The sequence below is a fragment of the Gorilla gorilla genome, chromosome 2 (assembly GCF_029281585.2).
Source record: "Gorilla gorilla gorilla isolate KB3781 chromosome 2, NHGRI_mGorGor1-v2.1_pri, whole genome shotgun sequence".
NCBI classification, from domain to species: domain Eukaryota; kingdom Metazoa; phylum Chordata; class Mammalia; order Primates; family Hominidae; genus Gorilla; species Gorilla gorilla.
Window position 1 is genome coordinate 184,028,472 of NC_086017.1, and position 23,406 is coordinate 184,051,877.

Consider the following 23,406-nt stretch of genomic DNA (forward strand, 5'->3'; position numbering starts at 1 on the left):
AAGGAATGAGATCTGACTTCCCAACAGCAATGACACAAGTCAGAAGACAGTGAAATAATATCTTCAAGGCACCAATATTTTAGATTAGAAATTTATAACCTGTTGAACTGTTATCTAAGAACTAGGGTGAATTAGAGACATTTTAGACAATCAGAAATGAAGGGAGTATACTTCCAACAGACTCTCACTTTGGGAACTTCCAAAGGATGCACTTTAGAAAGAAGGAAATAAAATTCAGAAGAACTGAAATGTGAGAAAAAATTGGTAGACATGTGTATATAATAATTATAGATAAATGTTGATTATGTAAACACATTTATGACCATAATAATGAATTTAAGGATGGTGTCAGGGAAAACATCAGTTTAGAATAAAAATATATTATGTATAATATTAGGGGGTGATTTTTGTTAAAGTATTCTATGACCTTTATCTTGCTCAGTTGATAATCATGAAATTACGATTTTGTTAAGATATCTATGTTTACAATAACATTTAATGTTATTGTAAATAAAGAAAAAATGAATAAAAGAAATCTTGAAGAATATGAGAGAAGGCAGGTTAGGAGGGGGGAAAAGCATGTGGACTAAAGCCTATAATATGGCAGAAATAACCAAACATAACACAGAAATCGACAAAGATCTATTTAGCACTTACTATTTGTCAGGCACTATTTAAGCCTATGGTGAACAGACAGAGATTTCCATGTCTCAGGGACTTATACTCTGGCAGAAAAACTCAATCAATCAACTCAGGAATTAAAATAAGCTTACTTATTCAGACAGAGATTGACTACATAAATAAGCAATTAAATAAATAAATAAGTCAGCTGTATGTCATTTTTAAGAGAATATTTTAACACGAGGGCATAAAATGTTGAAAGTAAAAGGATGTGAAAAAGAAATACTAGAAAAATACTAATCAGAATAAAACTAGTGAATTTATTAATATCAGACAAAATAGACTTTAATACAAAAAACGTTAACATTAGGGTGAAGAGTGTAATTACATAACAATAACATACAATTAATAATCTTAAAACAGTAGGCACATTGATGCTGAAACAAAAAGTGAAAACTGACAAATTATAAGAGTAATTGACAAATCTACCACTATTTTGGATTACTTTAACTTTTTTTCCTATTTACTGATGTCAAGTAGACAAAAAATTATAGCATCTAAAAGATATAAGTAATTTTCAAGCTTGATCCATGTAATGAATACATTAAAAAACCCTGCATTCCAAAATTAAAAAATGACATTCTTCTTGAGCACAAATGGCATATTAATGACAGTTGACCATATATTAGGGCATAAACCAACCTTAACAATTTCAGGAATTATTAAAATTTAGATTATGTTTTTGAACATGATGCAATTAGGTTAAAAATCAATAACAAAGGTAGCTAAACATTTATATACATTCAGACATTAAAAACTGTGTATTTAAGTAAGTCATGGCTCAAAGAAGATTTCATAATGAAAGTTAGAAAATATTTTGAGATGAAATACAATGAAAATGTTTTTCAAAATTTTTAGGGCCCAACAAAAATCATTCTTGGAGAGAAATTTATAGTCTTTACTAAAAACGAGGGAAGATGTTGAAAATTATTGACCCTAGAATTCAGTGAAGAAAATTAAGCAATCTGTTATAAGTTTCCAAAACAGGACATAAAAGAAATAGTAAATATAAGAGCAGAAAGGAGTTAAACGTAAGAAAAAGGATACAATAGAAAGGTTCGACAATGTCAAAACATCTGGCATAATATGAATAAATGACAACTTTTAAACCTGATGAAGAATACTTATCAAAGATCTACAGCAAACTTTATACTTAGTGGTGGAAATTTAAGTCTTTTTAAATGGAACAACATGTAAATGCCTGCTATCACTCCTTTATTCAACCTTGTGTTGCGATCCCAGCCATAACAGTAGTAGAATGAACAAACCAAAAAGAAAGAATGAATATCTATGTACTGGAACAGGGATGGATTTCTTAAATATGATACCAAACCACAAGCTGTTAGGCTGTGGTGGGCAAATCACTTGAGGTCAGGAGTTTGAGACCAGCCTGGCCAACATGGTGAAACCCCATCCCTACTAAAAATACAAAATGTAGCCGGGCATGGTGGCGCATGCCTGTAATCCCAACTACTCGAGAGGCTGAGGTACGAGAATTGCTTGAACCTGGGAGGCGGAGGTTGCAGTGAGCCAAGATTGCGCCATTGCACTCCAGCCTGGGTGACAGAGCAAGACTCCATCTTAAAAACAAAAACAGAAAGAAAATTATCAAATAACATTAAAATTTAAATCTCACTTCATCAAAAGTCACCGCAGAAAAGTCAAGCTCCTTAATGAGATAAAATATAAAAACTTCAATAAATCAATAATAAAACTATTCAAAAAACCCAAATGAACAAAGAGTACAAACATGCAAATTGTAAGAATATAGAAATAGTAAAAATACCATTTTCATAAATTTGAAAATTTTTAAGAATTCTTCTATTTATCCTTTAAGGAAATGGAACCACAGGACAAATAATGACAACAAAGATGTTCAACCTAATTAACAGTCATGGAAATGCAGTGAAAAGGCAACCTATAGAATGGGAGGAAATATTTGCAAATCATACATCTGACAAAGAATTTATATCTAGAATACATAAAGAACTCCTACAATTCAAAAACAGCAACAAAAAACAACTCAATTAAAAAATTGGGAAAGGACTTAAACAGACATTTCTTCGAAGAAGACATAAAAATGGCCAATAAGCACATGAAAGATGCTCAACATCACTAATCATTAAGGAAATGCAAATCAAAGCCACAGTGAGATACCACTTCATATCTGTTAGGATGCTATTAGCGAAAACCAGAAAATAGCAAGTGTTGATGAGGACATGGGGAAATTGGAACACTCGTGCACTTCTGGTGAGAATGTGAAATGGTGTGGCCACTACAAGAAATGACATGACACCTACTCAAAAAATTAAAAATAGATTTACCATATGATCCAGCAATTTATATGCCAAGAATAATTGAAAGCAGGGAAATACTTGTATACCCATGTTCATAGCAGCATGATTCACAGTAGCCAAAAGGTGGAAGCACCAAGTTTTTCTCAGTGGAAAAATAGATAAACAAAATGTGATATACACATACAATGGAATATTATTTAACCTTAGAAAGGAAGGAAAATCTGACATTGGCTACAATATGGATGAACTTTGAAGACATTATGCTAAGTGAAATAAGCCAGACACAAATGGACAAATACTATATGATTCCACTTGGAGCTGTCAAATTCACAGAGACAGAAAATAGAATAGTGTTTGCTAGGGGATCTGGGGGGAGAAGAAAATGGAGAGTTATTATTTAATGGGTAGAGTTTCAGTTTGGGAAAATGAAAAGGTTCTGTAGATGGATGGTGGTAATGGTTGCACAATAATGCGAATGTAGTTAATGCTGCTGATCTGTACACTTAAAAGTGTTTAAAATGGTACATTTTACATTGTGTATATTTTACTATAATAAAAAAGGAATAATAAACAAATTTATGATAGTGATTACCTCTGGAGGGGAGGGAGTAGATTAGGATCCAAAAAATCTTGGGAACTTCAACTATACAATACTTTTAATGTTTTATTTCTCAAATAAGATGGTAATTATGTAGGTGTTCATTATTTTTGTGTCTTTTAGCATATTTCAAATATTACATAACTAAAAAAATAAAAGCTTCTGATTCTTGTAATCTCAGAACAATTTGGACCAACCTTCTTTCTGAAGACAACTAATATTCCTTGAAGAAATCTAAAAAGTAGATTTTTCTAACAACATCAAAGAGCTAATAAGGAGGAGGCAGAGCAAGATGTCCAAATAGAACTCTCCAGTGATTGTCTCCCTCATGGGAACACCAAACTGAACAACTATCCATACAAGACATACCTTCATAAGAACAAAAAATTAGATGGACCATTATAGTACTTGATTTTAACATCACATAAAGGAAAGAAGCACAAAAGAGGGAAGGGAAGATAGTCTTGAATTGCTGATGTCACCCCTCCCCCATTCCCTGGCAGTAGAGAGAGACTGTGTGCGTGGTGGAGGGAGAATACAGTAATTGTGGGACTTTGTATTGGAACTCAGTGCTGCCTTGTCACAATGGAAAGCAACATGGGGGCAGAACCCAGTCAGCACCCATGGAGGGAGCATTTAGATCAGCCCTAGCCAGGGAAGAATTCTCCATCCCAGCGGTCAGAACCTGAATTCTGGCTAGCCCCACCACCATGGGCTAAAGAAGCTCTGGGGTTCTAAATAAACTTGAAAGGTAGCCTAGGCTACAAGGACCTCAATTATTGGGTAAGTTCTGGCGCTGTGCTGGATTTGGAGTCAGTGGACTTGGGGTACATGACGCTAGGGAGACACCAGCTGGGGTGGCTATGGGAGTTCTTGTGTCACCTCTCCCCCAACCACAGGTAGTACAGCTCACAGCTCTGGGAGAGACTCCTTCCTTCTGCTTCAGAAAGGGAGAGGGGTGAGTAAAGGAGACTTTGTCTTGCAACTTGGATACCAGCCCAGCCACAGGATAGGGCACTATTCTCTCAGACAACATTACCAGACACAACCTGAGCTGGAAGGGAACCTGCTGCCTTGAAGGGAAGAGCCCAGTCCTAGCAGGGTTCATCACTTGCTGATTAAAGAGCACTTTGGCCTTGAATAAACATCAGAAGTACCCAGGGAGTACTCACCGGGCACCTTGGGTGAAATCCAGGCCTATACTGGATTCAGATGTGGCCACATTCCTAGCTGTGGTAGCCATGGGAAGAGATTCCTTCTCCTTTAGGAAAGGAGAGAAAAGAGTAAAGGGGACTCTGTTTTGCAGCTTGGGCAAGAGCTTAGTCAAGCAGGCTCCTGTGGTCCCCAGTTTCAGGCCTTGGCTACTGGACAGTATTTCTGGATCCACCCTGGGCCAAAGGGAAGCCTCCTGCCCTGAAAGGAGAGACCCAGCCCTGGGAACATTCACCACAAGCTGGCTGAAGAGCTCTTGGGCCTTGAGTGAACACTGACAGTAGCCAGACAGTACTAGCCATGAGCCTGGGTAGCAGTGGCCCCAGGGGGAGACTCCTTCTGTATGAGCAAATGAGGCAGAAAAATGGGAAGGACTTTGTCTTGTGGCTTGGGTGCCAGCTCAGCCACGTAGAACATAGTACCAAGTAGATTCCAAAGGTTCCCCTCTCCAGGCCCTGGCTCATGGACAGCATTTCTGGACTAGAGTTGGGCCAGCAGGGAACTCACTGCCCTGAAGGGAAGGATGCAAGCCTGGCTGGATTCACCACCTGCGGACTGAACAGCCCTTGGGCCTTGAGTGAATATAGGTGGTAGCCAGGTAGTGACTGGGTGGGTCTTGGGAGGGACCCAGTGCTTTGCAGTCTTTGCATCTTATCCAGCATAGTCCCAGTTGTCGTGGCCATAGGAGTGCTTGTATCACCTCTCCTGAAGCTTCAGGCAGCTCAGCACAGAGAGAGAGACTCCACTTGTTAGGGGAAAGGAAAGAGAGAGAATTAGAGTCTCTACCTGGTAGTCCAGGGAATGCTCCTGGATTTTACCCAAGACCACCAAGGTGGTACCTCTAATGAGTCTGCCAGAGTCACAGTGTTACAGGACTTTAGGTGCCCCCTAATGCAGAGATGGCTGCAGGGATCAAAGATTTAGATCACAACACTCAATTCTCTTTAAATACTTGGAAAACTTTCCCAGAAAGGATAGGTACAAACAAGCCTAGACTGCAAAGACAACAATAAACACTTCTTTAATAACTCTTCAAATAAACTCTTTATGCCCAGACATTGATAAACATCTACAAACATCAAGAACATCCAGGGAAACATGACCTCACCAAACAATCTACATAAGGCACCAGGGAACCCACCTTGGATTTCCTTTACGTAATGTATGCTCTGAGTACATGTGGGTTTGACTGGATTTGTTCATACCTTTCCAGAAACACCTCTCCATGTTAGCTTACGTTTCGCTTGCATTCACAGAATATCTGAACAACCATCTGCATTGTTTACAATAGCAACACGGTGGTGTAGGGGTAGAGGTGCTGATTAGAAGTGGAATACTATGCAGCCATAAAAAGGATGAGTTCATGTCCTTTGCAGGGACATGGATGAAGCTGGAAACCATCATTCTCAGCAAACTAACACAGGAACAGAAAACCAAACACCGCACGTTCTCACATATAAGTGGAAGTTGAACAATGAGAACACATGGACACAGGGAGGGGAACATCACTCACCAGGGCCTGTCGGGGAGTGAGGGGCAAGGGGAGGGAGAGCATTAGGAAAAATACCTAATATATGTGGGGCTTAAAACCTAGATGATGGGTTGATAGGTGCAGCAAACCACCATGGCACATGTATACGTATGTAACAAACCTGTACATTCTGCACATGTATCCCAGAACTTAAAGTAAAATTAAAAAAAGAAAGAAAGAATGAAGCATGCCTTCAAGATCTAGAAAACAATCTCAAAAGTACAAATATAAGAGTTGCTGGCTTTAAAGAGGATGTAGGGAGAGAGAGAGATTGGGGTAGAAGTCCTTCAAAATGATAACAGAACTTTCCAAACCTAGAGAAAAATATCAATATTCAAGTACAAGGTTATAGAACACCAAGCAGATTTAACCCCAAGAAGACTACCTCAAGGCATTTAATAATCAAATTCCCAAAGGCCATGGATAAATAAACGATTCTAAAAGCAGCAAGAGAAGAGAAGCAACATGCAAAAGACCTCCGATACGTCTGGCAGCCGACTTCTCAGTGGAAACCTTACAGGCCAGGCCGGAGTAGCATGCCATATTTAAAGTGCTGAAGGAAAAAGTATTTTACCCCAGAATAGTGTATCTGGTAAAAATATCTTTCAAGCACGAAGGAGAAATTAAGACTTTCCCAGACAAACAAAAGCTGAGGGATTACTTTTTCTCTTTTTTTCTTTTAATTTTCTTATTATTTTTTGAGACAGGGTCTTGCTCTGTCACCCAGGCTGGAGTTCAGTGCTGTGATCATGGCTCACTGCAGCCTTGACCTCCTAGGCTCAAGTGACCCTCCCACTCAGCCACCCGAGTAGCTGGGACTACAGATGTGTACTATCATGTCCAGCTAATTTTTAATTTTTTTGTAGTGATGGGGGTCTCGCTATATTGTCTAGGCTGGTCTTGAACTCCTGGGTTCAAGTGATTCTCCCACCTCGGCTTCCAAAGTGTTGGGATTGCAAGGGTGAGCCACCACGCCTAGCCAAACTGAGGGATTTCATCAATACCAGACCTGTCTATTCATAGGACAGAATATTATACAGCAATGAAAATGAATAAACTAATGCTTTTTGAAACGTGGAAGAAGTTCATAAACAAATTATTGAGCAAAAGAAGTCAGATACAAAAGAGCATCTACTCTATGATTTCAGGTTTATAACATTTCAAAGCAGGCAAATTGAAGTCTAGAGTTTAGGAATAGATAGGTGGTAATGCTGTAAAGTAAGAAGATAATTACTCTGAACTTTAGGACATTAGTTACCTTGGTAGGGGGTAGGGAGTTGTTTGGGATTAATAAAGGGCCAGTGAAGGGTATCTGGAGAGCTGGTGATGTTTTCTTTTTTGACTTGATGTTTACTCCATAATAAATTAGTTAAGCTGTATTTTAAAATGGATTTTTTTATGTGTGTGATACCATAGAATGTTTTTAAAAATAAAACTACTAAAAGCAATAAATAAATAAATAAGTGGGCTGGATGGGGCTCTACTTTAGTTGTAAAATGCAGTGATTATTTGTAGACCATAAGATCATCAAGAAAATGCTAATGCTCGTAAGGTGTAGGTTAATTGCGAGCCAAGTATTAGAGGAGAAATACATAGGATTTGAATGCTGAATATACAAAGAAAAAACGTAACTCTACAAAGTAAAAAAATTTGTAATTCTGTGCAACATTGACTTCAAAATTTTTTTTAATTCTCAATTTAAAATTGTTATATACTACTGAGAGTTCAGTCTCCAGGGATTTTAATGCTTGGCTGCATGATTTATTAGATGGCAGCACCTAATGATTAACTATATTGTTGACAGAGAGGCTACATTATAAAACATAAGTAAAGTGATTCAGGAAAAATGAAGTGTTAACGGTTGAGCACTTACCTCACTCATATTGAGAACTCCCTCGCCTGCTAAAATGAGTTCTGCTTGTTTGGAAATGGCCTTGGGGCTTTCTTATGTAGACTGAGATAATGGGGATGGGAAAGAACCTGAGAAACTGGTAAGACCATCAAGAATGACAGTGGAAGAGACTCATCAATTCATGAGGGAATAAATTTAGAGGACGTATCTGGAGAATTTTGAGTAGGAAAGGAGATTGAGGGAAGCTGCCATGTGAATGTTTGTGTTTATGTACATGTGCATTTTACAAGGTTTTGCTGAGCATTATGGATACAATATCTACAATACCTGTTTAATTTCTACCACATACCCCATTACAACTGCCTACCCTACCTCAACTCATGGGTTTTCTTGAGAGGCTGCAGGAAAAATTTATATTACTTCCACTTATTTTTGGATTATTGACTGCTGTTTCTTTAAATGCAACCTGTCTGCCTTCTTCAGTCAGATCCCCTAAGACAATATGCTAAGCAGAAGACATTGTAGTTTCAGGGGTTTCAGGTGCAGTGGATGATGGAGACCAGAGGCAAACAGCGCTGTCACCTGCTACTGCAAAGGACAAGTGAACTGCTGGTTGAGAAGTGGTTAAATGGAGGTGAACTCCATTAGATGGAGCAATGCCAGAGCACCATACTTCCCACTGGGAAGATCAACATTTTAATATTTTAAGAACAGAGAATTTAGCCCCATAGATGAGGGATTTCTTTACCTTGGGAATGATTTTCTGATTCTAAGAAGAATTCTGCAGTGCAAATATTAGATGATTTATCATCTTATAACCAACCTGGCTTTAACACTTTCATAAATATTGGGGATGAAGACTGTTTAATTCTATAACTTTTTCTATTCAAGAAAACTAGTTACAAAGATGAAAATAGTCTGATTTTGAAAACTCTTGATCATGATAAAATTACAATAATTTAAAGAAGAAAGAATAAAATGAGAAATGTTAACTTCATGTTTTAGAGAACATAAGAATGTATTATTCTTACTGATAAATGATGACTGAACAAGAACAAGGTTATAAATTTCAATGAAAAGTAATTTTTAAAGGTCTAATTTAAAACAATATATTATTTATCCGAACATACATATTTACTCTTGGGATTTAAATTGCATTGGAAAGACAAAATATGACTCTATCCACCTAAGTGTTAAAGTAATTGATATCTGATCCAGAAAACTTTTCTATTAAACATTACTAACCACAGATCCATTACTGAATATTTATTTATTTAGCAAATAAATCTTGATATTTTCATCAAGGGGAGACAGGATATGCTGATTGTATTACTTTATTATTATTAAAATACAACCATGCAAGAATAAGAACTATGCAGAATTGCATTATTTCATTGGAATATATGAATAAAAATCTCAAGCCAAATCTTTATAAATGAAAACATAAAAATTCTGGGGCTGGTAAATTATTATTTGTTTTATATACCCTGACTACTCTGTATGAATCAAGCTAGGTTTTTTTCTTAAATAATAAAAATGGATAGCTATACTGCTAAAAAAAATCAGTAATTTTTTTCTCCATGAAATGTAATACAGTACAGCTCTATTATAATATGACTTTAAGATTTTGATGGGTTTTATTATATTCCTGAAACAGGAAAGGATGCACAGTAAGTTCCTGAGCATGTATAAACCTGGTTATTCTACAAGGCAGATTTGAATTTTAACTCTCCCTCATCAGTCTCGTAGAAATTATAAGGGTAATATAATCCTATACCTGCCACTGAAAGTGAATGGGGTCTTCTCATGATAAATCACTGTGAAGTTAATATATAATGCGATTGGCTTATTTGATAATTTTTTTTAAAAAAATTTAAACCTAAATACATTTCAGAATGAATTAATTTTATACTTTTCCCCCTTGTGTCTGTTTTTCCCGTGGATATCCCTGACAAGGGTGACTGTGAATTGGGGGCTGGCTGGAGAGAAAATACTGCCTGGAGGACCTCCATTGTGAATACTCTCCCTGCTCATCACCAGCACCTCTGCCAGCTTCTGCTGGGCTCATGGCACGGTCACGTGACAAGGGAGCAATAAACTCAACACTATCTATGCTTGATGAAGGTGACCTAAAGTTGGGCAGAGTTTCTGAGTTGGAGGTTTGCTTGCCAGCCTCCACTGGGTGAATTAAATATGCTAGTCTCCAAGTTTTAATGATAATAATTACTTCTCCAGCAAAACTTTGATAGGTAGACTCTTCATCCAAAATCTTCAAGGTACAGATTGTACGACCTTCATCTGTTGATTATTTATTTAGATGACTTCTATAATTTAGAAATTCTTACATATAGCTTTCATTTCTCTTGCTGCAGTGAAAGCTTCATAATTGTATTTTATCTCTTGGAGCATCAGTGTCTCTCTGGAAATATTATCTTTCTGTGGGCGGGTACAAACACATGTTTATGAGAACATCATCTGTAGCTGTCTGTGGAGGGGGGAGTGTGAGGAAGAGGAATAGATATATGTACAAATGCTGAGTGTTTTTGAGGATGGAGTAGGCTGCATGTGGATGAGTGTTTATTTGATCGAGTTAGCAAGAACTTGTTGTATACACTGTAGATGCAGTAGGAAGCTGCCTATTTGTTATGATGTAGGGCAGAAAAACATGTTAAAGTTACCAGATTTAACAAAGAAGCTCCAAATCTCAGTGGTCTAAAGACAGATAACTGTTTTTTGTTCATGTGGGTATTCAGAGTATTCGGAGGGTGACCATCTACATGGACATTCAGGAATCTACCTTCTTTTGTTTTGCAGCCCCTTTCCATGCTTCTCCCCACTCAGCCAGTGGATGAGGAAAGAGAATTTTACATAGGAGGGTTTTATGGGCCAGGCCTGGAAGTGACATATATCATATCTGTCCGTTTTTCCTTGACCATTACTCAGTCAGAAATCTTCATCTAATTGGAAGGGAGGCTGGAAATGGATTCTAGATGTATGACTGAGGTAAAAAGAAAAGAGTTTGGGCTGGGTGCAGTGGCTCATGCCTGTAATCCCAGCACTTTGGGAGGCCAAGGTGGGTGGATCATGAGGTCAAGAGATTGAGACCATCCTGGCCAACATGGTGAAACCCCGTCTCTACTAAAAATGCAAAAATTAACGGGCATGGTGGCGTGCGCCTGTAGTCCCAGCTACTTGGGAGGCTGAGGCAGGAGAATCGCTTGAACCCGGGAGGTGGAGGTTGCAGTGAGCTGAGATCTCACCACTGCACTACAGCCTGGCAATAGAGTGAGACTCCATCTCAAAAAAAAAAAAAAAAAAGAAAACAGTTTGGTAAACAACTAGCCAGTTTTTGCCATATTAAGTGGCAACAACCTCTATTCCCAAACTGCTCTGTTTATCCTACATAATTCTTTTAATTAGAGTCAGCCTTCCATTCCACAATTAGAGCTTTGGTTTTAGTTGAAAATATTCTCTAGGAAAAGGGAAAAATATGGTCCAATATTCATGCTGAAGTACAGCTTACTAAAGTCGGATCCTTTCTTAGGAGCAGGTGTATTCTCAGTACCACCTAGAGTACTGTGTAAATAAATGTTCGCTGAATAAATGAATAGATGAACAACCCCCCTCCCACCTCAATCTCCATTGTAGATCCTCTTCTTGTCCTAAGGGTCCTGGCTTGCTGGAGAATGCAGCAAGGGAAAAATGGCAGAGTAACATAGCCAGTTGAAGAGAGGGCTACGACAACTTCTAGTCTTCTGTGGAATGGAGGGGATTTATTGAGTAAGACTCAGAAAGTGGCTGGGTTCACAAGCCAGCAGTCCAGCAGGAAGAGGAAATCTGAGAGTGGCTCTAGTTTGGGCCAACTGGTACGGTAAGGGTGGTTGGAGTACATATGAAGAAGCAACTACACCAATAAACAGAATGGAGAACCCATGTAGATGCCTTGGGTCACTTAATGGGCCACATAAATGAATCCATCAGGTCCTGCTCAAGACGCCAGAGCTGATCTCAGGTAGCACCAGCCATCTGATAAGCAGCTGTACCAGCCTGCTACAGATTGAGAAGAGGATGTCTCCCTTATGTGTTCACTGACCCTTTTGGACACAGGGTATGCTTGAGCTCTATGAAAGCTAAACCAAACCACAGGGAGAAGAAAAACTCTTGAAAAGGAGAAGGAAGCTGGTGAATGTGGTTAGATAGGTTCTAAAGATAGATGAATTTTAGAAATGACTGGATTATACTGAGTGCCCTGGGATGAGACAGAATATATTTTGGCTCTGGGCAGAGCAAAGAAGAAAATAGATAGGTAAAACGTATAGACTCTTATGTTTGCACACATCTGCTGTGTGACTGTCTATTCATACTGGTTGCATGAATATATGTTACAATAAATAGCTGAATAAATTTTCATCAGGATAGAAGCTTCTTAAATTCTATCTACAAGTCTGATAATAGGAAGATGCATTAGTTTTTTCTCATGCTGCTAATAAAGACATACACAAGACTGGATAATTTATAAAGGAAAGAGGTTTAATTGACTCACAGTTCCACATGGCTGGGGAGGCCTCACAATCATGGTGGAAGGCAAAGGAGGAAGAAAATCATGTCTTACATGGCAGCAGGCAGGAGAACTTGTGCAGGGGAACTCTCATTTATAAAACCATCAGATCATGTGAGACTTATTTACTACCATGAGAACAGTATGGGGGAAACCGCCCCCATGATTCAATTATCTCCACCTGGCCATGCCCTTGACACTTGGGGGTTATTACAATTCAAGATGAGATTTGGGTGGAGACACAGCCAAAAGACATCAGAGGATTCTGGTTTTTGGAAACTACCACGAAAACAAAGTGTTTACTCTTCTAGGCTCTATCTGTCTTTATGTTACTTACTTCTTAGCTATTACCTTTGGCTACTGATGCAGCTCTAATCACCTCTCTGCATCTTCTGGGAGAGGTGTCCAGAGCTAAAAATAACACCTGACCTTTCCTCTTCCCATGCTGTGTGCCCTCAGCCACCTTGGAATTGCCTGGGGGAAAAAGAGTTATACCTCCAAGACTGTGCACATACAGTTAGTAACAGTTCTTTCACCATTATTCCAGCAATGGCTTTGGGGAAACCCTTTAATAATTTGCAACAGAGGTAAATAATGTCACCAGTGCAGTAGCATTGTTAACCCAAAGCACAGTTTCCACAGAGCAAAGAACTTTATCAGTCCCAACGAAATTTAAATTCTAGACTCCTTTCTCTACCTCACGTTCCTCCTCCAGAAGCTGTCTTTTCTATCAAGATTCTCTATAGCACTAGCATACTCTAGCAGTTTGTAATTATAAGATAATAGAAACAATCATTAGTAACTTATAATTATCTTCTCTCCCAAAGTGTAAGATTCTTTAGCATGAATCGTCTTGCCAACAGATCATAATTCATCCTGATAACAGGTTTGATAGAATTACATGAGACATGAGTCTGGCTCATTAATGTTATTATTGTTTTTAAACTCTTGGCAGTGGTGCTTCCAAACTATTAATTAATCTTCATGACTGCTCTGTGAAATGGGTTAAATATAACTAAACTTATTCTACCAGAAGAGAAATTGGCAAACTGGTGATCTCCTCAATGAATCTGTCTTCGTTACCAATGGATCTGGGAGTGGAAATGGAAATAGCTGAATCGAACTCATTTTTCCATAATGCTAGATAGATATGACTTTTACGTGCTGCTAACATACACCCTCCAAAAAATCCTTTAAATATCCATAAGAATAATGAATAATTTGTAACAATTAACAAAAAATATCAGTTCGAAGACTTTTTTTTTAACCTGCTTTCTTATGAAATGCTCAAACTAAGTAAATCAGCCATATCGTTATTATGGCCCGTATTATGCTTCTCTTCTCTTTCTCTGCCCTCAAATTACCATTGTTCCTTAGGGATTTACTATTCTGTTATCACTAGTGGGATTTATTTGATATCTTTCCCTTGAAGAGCATGAGGGAATGTGGAGAAAAGTACGAAATTCACAGGACCTACATTTAATGTTTTTGTCACATGGAAATAGTGTAGCTCGATGGCATGTTCATGGGTTCAAATCCCAGGCCTGTCTAATTTACTGTGCATCTTTGGAAAAGCTATGTGTCTTCTCTGGTGATTGTTTTCTTGTTCCTAAATGGGAAGCACCTTACCTCACTGATTATGGGAATATCAAGAGATAATGAATGTAGAGTGTCTGGCACCTTAATAGTGATCAATAATGGAGTACATTATTAACATTATAATTCAGTGGCTCAGCCGCAAAACTCTGAGAGAAGGGATGAAGGGGCCTGAATAGAAGGATGTGATATCAGGTGTATGCATTTAGAGATTTTCTTAACACGGAAGTCATTGTTGAGTAGCTCCTAATTTAATGCCAAAAAAAATCCTCCTCTTAAACCAAAATAATGCTTGCTGCACAGTAGGTAGTACAAAATATTTTTTGCATGAGAACGAGAACAAGTGATTTCCAAAGACGAAAAAGGGGAAAAAACATAATGCCAGTTGTTGTGTCCTCTATGGGACTCTTAGCTATCCAGATCTCATTTGGATACCAGTGATTCAAGAGCATAAGGAAAGAAGAAGGTTTGAGGTGTGAGATAGATGGGGGGAAAAGTAGAAATAGTAGGGACTGGAAAAAAAATCCATCCGCAGGAAAATACTATAATCATCTGATTATCCTTTACTGATAAAGGATAAGGGGAAAGATGGCATTTTACTACAGGTCATTCTTCCATTTTTTAAAATGTTAGATTCTCTAGGTTTTATCCCTACTTCTTAAAGTATAGAAATATGAAAGTACAAGAAATATTGTGCTAAAACTACAAGGCTATCCTTATTTAAAACCTTAAAAATTTCTTTCTGTTTCAAGTCATCAGATGAAAACAGTGTACTCCTAAAACAGAAACAATAAACTAATAAACCAGAAAGAACGCTGTATTTGTTTTATTGGAAACAAAATATCAGCTGATAACTTGAAGATATTGAATCTTACCTGTGTACATATACTCTGCATATGCAGGATGAGTTTTTGTGAAAGCATCTTTTACTTTTTCTATTTTATCAGCTCTTATTTTTGTCGCAAATGGTGTGTACATAACCGAGAAAGATTCAGCTCTGGTGATGGCTTCCTCAATCATGGCCTAAGAGGAAACAAACAACCCATTTGGCATCAATAACAATATATGACTTTTTAAGAATGTAAAAAATATAATTACCTTTATGGATGACTTAAAAATCTATATACTGTACTGCAAAGATAACATATTTTGGTCTTGAATATTCATTAGAACAAAATTTTAATTAGTTCTGGAAATACTATTTCATATTAAGAAAACCAATTAAATGAAGAAAGTTTGTAAACAGGCACCTCTAAACTGAGCTTGTTTTAAGATAAAAATATAAATTCTATTTCCCAAGGTGTCATGTTTTGCTTGATTTTAAAAGTCAAATTCTTAAGTCTGACATTATAATTAACTTACTCTTGAGCAGACATTGGTGAGCAATTTGTATATGGAGAGATTTCTTTTAAAAACTAAAATATCTAAAGTATATTCTGTAAATAACATGGCAAACTAGACAGACTGTATTTTTTGTTTTCTTTTTCCAATACCTGGGAAAGCCTTTTGGAGTTAAAAAAAATCCTTCCTCAATTTCCTCCCAGAAAAGCTTCCCTTCCCTCCAGATCACAAGAGCTGTTTAAGGTGGCTTTGGCTATTTAAGAATTTCTTTATATTATTTTTGCTCATGTACCATTCTTGATAAAGCCCTGCCATCATCCTCAGCTTCCTGTTTTAAATAGGTCCATTACTATTTGTAACAGACCTAAAAGAAAGTTATGTGAAGTTTTAAGAGGAACTTACTCCTTTCCTACAACTTTTCCTTCTAATGAGGCTTGAACATTGAATAAAATGTGGAAGTGTCTATGGTTACCTCAGTTTTTTAATATGGCATAAAAGCATATTATAAAACAATCCATTTTTATTTATAGGAATGAAATTCTCCCAGACAACTAAGGTACCAACAAACAATACGGAAAAATAATAGATATAAGCTTTTCAACAGAGAAAAAACCATTTAACAAACAACAATTTACATTATTACCCTCACAGTATTTTGAAAACAAGTTTTCCATTGATAATAAAAACAATAGGGAGTGGATTTTAAACTGGGAAGTCTAAATAAACTTGTTCATTGCTTGCTTCATTTCTTAGTGACTTCAAATGCCTCTATGATCATCTACATTGCTTGTAAAAGAGCAGCTTTGCAATTATTTTCTGGATGCAAAGGGTCTTCCTTTCTCTGAGACTAGCTTAAAATTATGTAAAAATTAGTGGTGGACAAATTTCTGAATGAAATTCAACAAACTATTGGATAATTGAATGCTAGAACTTACATGGCCTTCAACATTGTCCCGTTCAAGTTCAAGGAACTGAATGGGGAACAGAAAATACATAGCGGTTCTTCCAAACCCAGAGCCAGCCCTCAGATGGAGTTAGTGATGGAGTGCATGGCAAATAAAGGAAGAGACCAGACAAGGAATGGCTGGATGTAGAGACCTGGATGCCAGCTTTGGAAGGCTAATGGGGATAATGCAGGCAGCAGGTCTGGGATTCAGAATTGTGGATTAGGAACTCAAATAAGGTGTTTAGGCACCAAGTATTAGCCCTTCAGGAAAAATGAAGATATTTTATATTGAGGAGGAGGAATAATTCCTCCAGTTTGGTGCTTACCTGTGTTCACTGCTGGAACTGATCCTGGGATGGCCTGTCCAGACCATCAAGCGCATGGTTGCACATGCCTATGTGCAGTGACGTGCCAAGGAGGAAAGCTGCTTTAGACCTCAGTTCTAAGGTCATGGCTGACTTTACTGCCTTTGTAAGCTATTGGTTCCTGTATCAGTTTCCTAGGGTTGCTACAACAAAGTACCACCAACTGGGTGGCTTAAACAACAGAAATTTATTTTCTCAGTTCTGGAGACTGGAAGTCCAAGACAGTGGTGTCAGCAGGTTTGGTTTCTTCTGAGGGTCTCTCTACTTGGCTTGTAGATGGCTGTCTTTCCCCATGTCTTCACATGGTCATTCCTCTGTGTGTGTGTGTGTGTGTGTGCGCGCGCGCGTGTGTGTGTGTTCTAATTTCCTCTTTTTATAAGCGTGCAGTCATATTGGATTAGGGTTCACTCTAAAGCCCTCATTTTAATGTAATTACCTGTTTAAAGATTCTGTCTCCAACTGTGGCTGAGTGTGGGCTAATGGAATGCAGTCTAACTCTGAAGCACTAGGGGTTAGGACTTCAACAGATGAATTTTGGAGGGATACAGTTCAGCCCACAACAGTTCCTAACTCAGAAACAGCTTTCTGATGGTCTCTGAATATCTTGCTGAAGGGTATTTTGCTTTAATTTCTGGATTAAAAAATTTAGTGAAGGTATCTAATCCTCCAGTTTGCTTCCAGAAAGATATTAGTGATATCCTAGTCAGGCTAGGATAGAAGAAAACGCTCTCTCCACCCCATTTCTTTTCCAACTGCTGGCAGCTTAACTGACTGCTGGCAGGGTAGCTTGGCGAAGCCATCTCACAGTGGGGATGGTAAGACTCGTGCCCAAGAACCTGCACCAGCTTTTAAAAACGTGGCAGAAGTGTAGGTTTTCATGTGGCAGCTTGATCTGCTCGTTGAAGGATCTGTACTCTTGGCTTAATGCTCAAGGCATTGCCTTCCGGCCTTAACAGGGCTCTCACTCAGGAGGGTATGCGCTGGAGAGCAGCCTCCCTCTCTCCCCACTGAGAACCAATAGAGATGGGTTCTTCCATGGATTCTGCTCTCCAACCTGAAGACGATGGGTAAGGAAGTGGGTGAGTAAATAGAGAGAGTATGTAATTTACAAATAGAAATTGTATTCTCCATGGAGATGCTTTCTTAAAGGAAATTATTATAGCCCCAGGAAGAAATAGTACAACATAGAGTAGAAATGAGAATACAGATGACCCTTGCACCAGATCCTGAAACATCCTTTTGTGTTTTAATGTACTAATATTTTTTATTCTTCTAGAGACAGACAATCTTGAGGCTTTGAGCCTGTCCTACATTGCTGTTGTAAAGAAATAGAGTAATATAACATATATATATATATATATTTAGCATTATTGGTATTGAATGGCATTATTGAATAATTAGTGAAATCTAGAAAAAACTTAGCCTTTGTATTCAATTAAAATAGTAGGATTTTTTTTGACTGTTTTGGTTTAGATACCAAAAGATTAAATTTTCACTTTGTGATGATAATAATTTGGCAATTTAGAGTTGGACTTGTCTTTTTAAAGAGTCTAATATGTGTAAATTAAAAATTATACTTAAGGACTTTAAAAACTAGAATGATTTGATATAATCTTAGACATTAAAATATAAAAGATAGATTTAAATTTACTTTTTATAATAAAAGATTTTCCTTGATTTTGCGAATAAAGGAAGAGACCAGACAAGGAAATGCTGGTTGTAAAAAATAAGCTATACTAAAAATGGAAGCAGATTTCAAATGATACTTCTTAATTTGACATAAATATTCTGTAATTGAATCATTCTTTCTGGACCTGTGAACTTCTCTGATGTCAGTAAATGTTGCACGTGTGCAGAAAATGGAGCAAACAATCAGTCCTTGTGCCCTGTTGTTAAATGTACATTGCTGTTAATTATGCTTTCTCTGCTGTTACTCAAAAATAAGCTTTGAAATTAAGTGTTTACCTTTGGGAGTTCTAATAACTCTCTTTTGTTACTCTCACATTTATCAAGTTGTAAAGCTCATATTTTAGTTACATAAGCCAAGAGTGTAAGTGGGCAGCTCATTTTCTCTACAAACAGTAACTTATAATAATTTCTCCTTGTACTGTAGCTAAGTAAAAAGAACCCCTTGCTACCTTAGAAATCAACTTGCCCAGGATGACTGTACAAAAGAGACCATGGGACAGCAAGGAGGAGAGATAATCCGTCAAGAGGAAAAGAAAAGCAATAAAAGTAGGGGGAAACATGACCAGCAAAAAAGAAACAAAATTCATCTCCCTCATCTAAACCCAAGAGGGCCGATTCTTCTTGGTAAAATTTTAAGAGCACTCAAGGTAGCCACAATTAAGCTGGCAGAAACTATAAACCTCAAACATTTTCGGGATGATAGAATTATGTAACTTACTTTCTTTCTTTCTTTCTCTCTCTTTCTTTCTTTCTTTCTCTCCCTCCTTCCTTCCTTCCTCCCTCCCTCCATCCCTTCCTTCCTTCCTTCTCTTTCTCTCTCTTCCCCCCTCCCTCTCTCTCTCTTTTTCTTTCTTTCTTTCTTTTTCTTTCTTTCTTTCTTTCTTTCTTTCTTTCTTTCTTTCTTTCTTTCTTTCTTTCTTTTTCTTTCTTTCTTTTTCTTTCTCTTTCTTTCTTTTTCTCTTCCTTCCTTCCTTCCTTCCTTCCGTCCTTCCTTCCTTCCTTCCTTCCTTCCTTCCTTCCTTCCTTCCTTCCTTCCTTCCTTCCTTTCTCTTTCTTGTGGAGGAGTTGGGCAAATTGTAACTTTTGAACTATGTGCTTGGTGAAAGTGGTTTACTAAGAGAGAATCTTGTCACTTGAAATTAGAAAATGTGATAATGATTATTATAGATTATCATCAAATTATTCCTTTCTTGCTTCCAGTCTTAGGGTTGACTATAATCATAGTAAATTGATTTATTTAGAAGATTAGATCTGGAAGGAACCTTAGGAATCTTACAGCCCAACTTCTTGAGATTTGGAGAGGCTTAAGAGACTTTTCTAAGGGCTTTTTTTTTTGAGATGGAGTTTTGCTCTGTAGCCCAGACTGGAGTACAGTGGTGCGATCTCGGCTCACTGCAACCTCAACCTCTGGGGTTCAAGCTATTCTCCCAATGCAGCCTCCTGAGTAGCTGGGACTACAGGCGCCCACCACCACGCCCGGTGAATTTTTGTATTTTTAGTAGAGATGGGGTTTCACCATGTTAGTCAGGCTGGTCTTGAACTCCTGACCTCAGGTGATCCTTCTGCTTCGGCTTCCCAAAGTACTGGATTACAGGCGTGAGCCACCATGGCCGGCCTTCTAAGGACTTATTAAATGACTTTAAAAAATTCTATAGAATTTAGAATTAGAGTCTCTAATATTATATTTCACTTTCTTTTTTGAAAATTATGACTTTACCTCGCAGGCACATAATAGGCATTTTCCAGACTCCCTTACAATGAATTGTGGCAGAATGTGGACCAATGGAATGGAGGCAGGAGAGACATTAACTTTCTTCAGGCCTGGCCCATGAAACCCTGCCTAGCATAATCCCCTGTTTTCTTTTCCTGTCAGCTGCCTTAAGAAAGAGGACTCAGCCAGGCACGATCCTCACGCCTGTAATCCCAGCACTTTGGGAGGCCAAGGCAGGCAGATCATTTGAGGCCAGGAGTTCGAAACCAGCATGGCCAACATGGTGAAACCCTGTCTCAAATAAAAATATAAAAATTAGCCAGACATGGTGGTGAGCGCCTGTAATACCAGCTACTTGGGAGGCCGAGGCAGGAGAATTGCTTGAGCCCAAGAAGTGGAGGTTGCAGTGAGCAGAGATTAAGGCCACTGCACTCCAGCCTGGGCAACAGAGCAAGACTCTGTCTCAAAAAAAAAAAAAAAAAAAAGGACTCACAGGTGGGAAGGAAGATGGCACTACCTAGTGGAAGCATTGTGGGTTCCCAAGTTGCTGATTAGAGTAGATCCAATCAGAAACATCCATGTTGGACTATGAGTGAGAAATCAAATTATTTTTCTATTGTTTTAAATTTCTGAAATTTGGGGTTGTTTGTTATAGTAGCCTACCCTAACATACCAATACTAATAAATAAAATTTGGAACTTGGAATCTCTCTCATAATCCCTTTTTATCTACTAATACTTGTGTATTATTTTGAAAAGTAAAGAAAAACATGGCATTTAAAGAGATGAAACAACAACCTTTCATTTAGCAGTGTGATAAATGCTTTTATATAGGCTATTTCCTTTAGTCCTCATAAAATCCATCTGGGCAGGTATTACTAGTGATTGAATATTACAGTTTTATTGTTTTATTTTCAGAGTTAACATTATTAAATTCAAAGGAAGCAGTACTATACTTGCAAGCTATAAATGATTGAGGTAGGTACCTTTAGTGTTTAATGGCTAATAAACCTCTTTGTTATTATATTAATAATAATGCAATTTTAAATGATGATAATAATTTTCTAGAAAATGGAAAAATAAAATTTTGTGAGCTACGTTTTTCAAATTCAATTTTTAAAATATACATAGTGGTTTAATTTGGAGGATTTCAATTTTCTTGAAATTTAGAATTGATTTTAAAAACAGATTTTCATAAATATGTTACCTTGAGACAACCCTATAAACACAATCACTGTATCATTTATGTAATAGTCAAGATTTACATTTTTATGATGATTTTAGTATAATGGTGTGTCAGAATAGAATATGTAATAATTGATTGCTTGTCCCTGCTGCAATGATCAACATTTTGATGCTGAAATATTACCCTGGATTTATGGAAGCTATTTTATGAAAGAACATTCGCTGTAAGTTTCATTTTTTTCTTAATATAAAAGAATATTTGGCAGCTTTGCCATTACCTCTGTCAGCCCAGTGATGTGAAAGTTATAAATATTTCATGCAGTTTAAATAAAAATATTTAAATTTTATTTGCATTGTTTAGAAATCACTAAAAATTGCATAAACAGGTTACTTGTAGCAAGGGAAATGGACTTTTATATAGCTTTTTTGAATTCTGTACTTTGCGACCCTTTCTGTTTAAAAATAGTCATAATAAATATAATATTAAATTTAAAGTATTTAATTTAGTTTTGTAGTGTGTTACTGCTATATAATTTTAGAACATATATATGTATATACACATGCATGTAATTGTGTAAAGATATTATTTGAGCTACTGTCTACCATTCAGTATGTTTAGGGTTAGAGTTTTCATTATATGTGATGCATCCATTAACTAAATAACTTCTGCACTTAATGCCTAAAATTTACCCTGCATTAATTTTTAATCATTTATATTTTATAGTAAAATGTTATTTCCATGGTCCTTCAAGATAGAACTGAGGACATGGAAAGGATCTAAAATATTATTTTATAATCACTAAACTTTATAACTAAGGAAACTAAAGCTTGATGAGTACTGGTGATTCTTCCGAGGTTACAAAATTAGAAATGAAAGCAAGATGAGAGCCCAAGTCCCCTAAGCCAATCTTTCTTCTACAGTGAGCAACATTTTATTCTTTTAATTAGATTGTAAATTCTTGGAAGTGTAAGATCAAGTTTTGATTCCCTTCTTCTTTTTTCATCACTATCTATTTCTGTCTCCACAGACAGCTAGAATTTGACTCTAGCACAAACAGAGAAACAAACAGACCACATCAAGCCATAACCAGATCAAGATCCTCTTTATAACAATTCTAACACAAAATGGAATATTCATCACTCACACCTACTGGCCACAAGTAAGACTGGTTTGTCCACTGGCCCCTCATTAGATTTAGGACATGCTATCAGCTGGCATGCCAGTGTTGAAGAGAAACATTTACAAAAATTAGATGAATGGCTTTTTGATAGGGGGGCTTAAATAATAACATGCTTAGGTCAGTCTAGCTTATTTAATGGCAAAACATATATAACTTAGAAATAGAACTTAAAGTGTGTTCTTGTTCTATAGACCCTGAATAATTTTCTGCTTGCACATTAGAGAAATGCCAGCTGAAAGAAACTCAGAGTTACAAGTGTGGGTTTCAGCAGCCTCCATACTCTTTAGGATGCCACAGAGCTTTTATTCTTGATGACTTAAAATGAATCACCAAAAGGTATCACAGAAATAAATAGCTACATTACCTGCAATTAGTTCATAAGGACAACTGGGTATTACTAATGAGCTTTAGCCTCTGTGTTCAGTAGTAAATGTCAACACAGCTTGGGACCCTTTTTTTGTCATTGTGCATTTCATCTCTATATTTCATTTAGTTGTATGAAGGTAGGTATTTCTTTTCCTAACTGTATGTTGTTTTTTGATTGTATTTCTTGACCGTGGTTTTAAAGTGGGGTATGCCTTGCCAGTACACACAGCTAATTAATGGCAGGGTTGGGACAAAGACCTGGTGACTTGGTTCTCAAACTTGTACTGCTTTTTCTACT

The 23,406-nt window shown here is 37.2% G+C and overlaps 1 protein-coding gene and 1 long non-coding RNA gene across 2 annotated transcripts in view; one reads left to right on the forward strand and one right to left on the reverse strand.

Moving 5' to 3' along the window:
- SPATA16 (spermatogenesis associated 16) overlaps nucleotides 1-23,406 on the reverse strand; it is a 251,553-nt gene that overhangs the window by 52,019 nt on the left and 176,128 nt on the right. Inside the window, exon 6 of the mRNA XM_004038022.5 lies at nucleotides 15,201-15,348. Coding sequence (XP_004038070.4) covers nucleotides 15,201-15,348 — 148 coding nt within the window. The remainder of the gene's footprint in view (nucleotides 1-15,200; nucleotides 15,349-23,406) is intronic.
- On the forward strand, nucleotides 4,242-22,719 carry LOC109026048 (uncharacterized). Its single transcript, XR_002005065.3, has 4 exons — nucleotides 4,242-4,359; nucleotides 19,091-19,313; nucleotides 21,295-21,354; nucleotides 22,590-22,719. It is a non-coding gene; the product is annotated as an uncharacterized lncRNA (long non-coding RNA).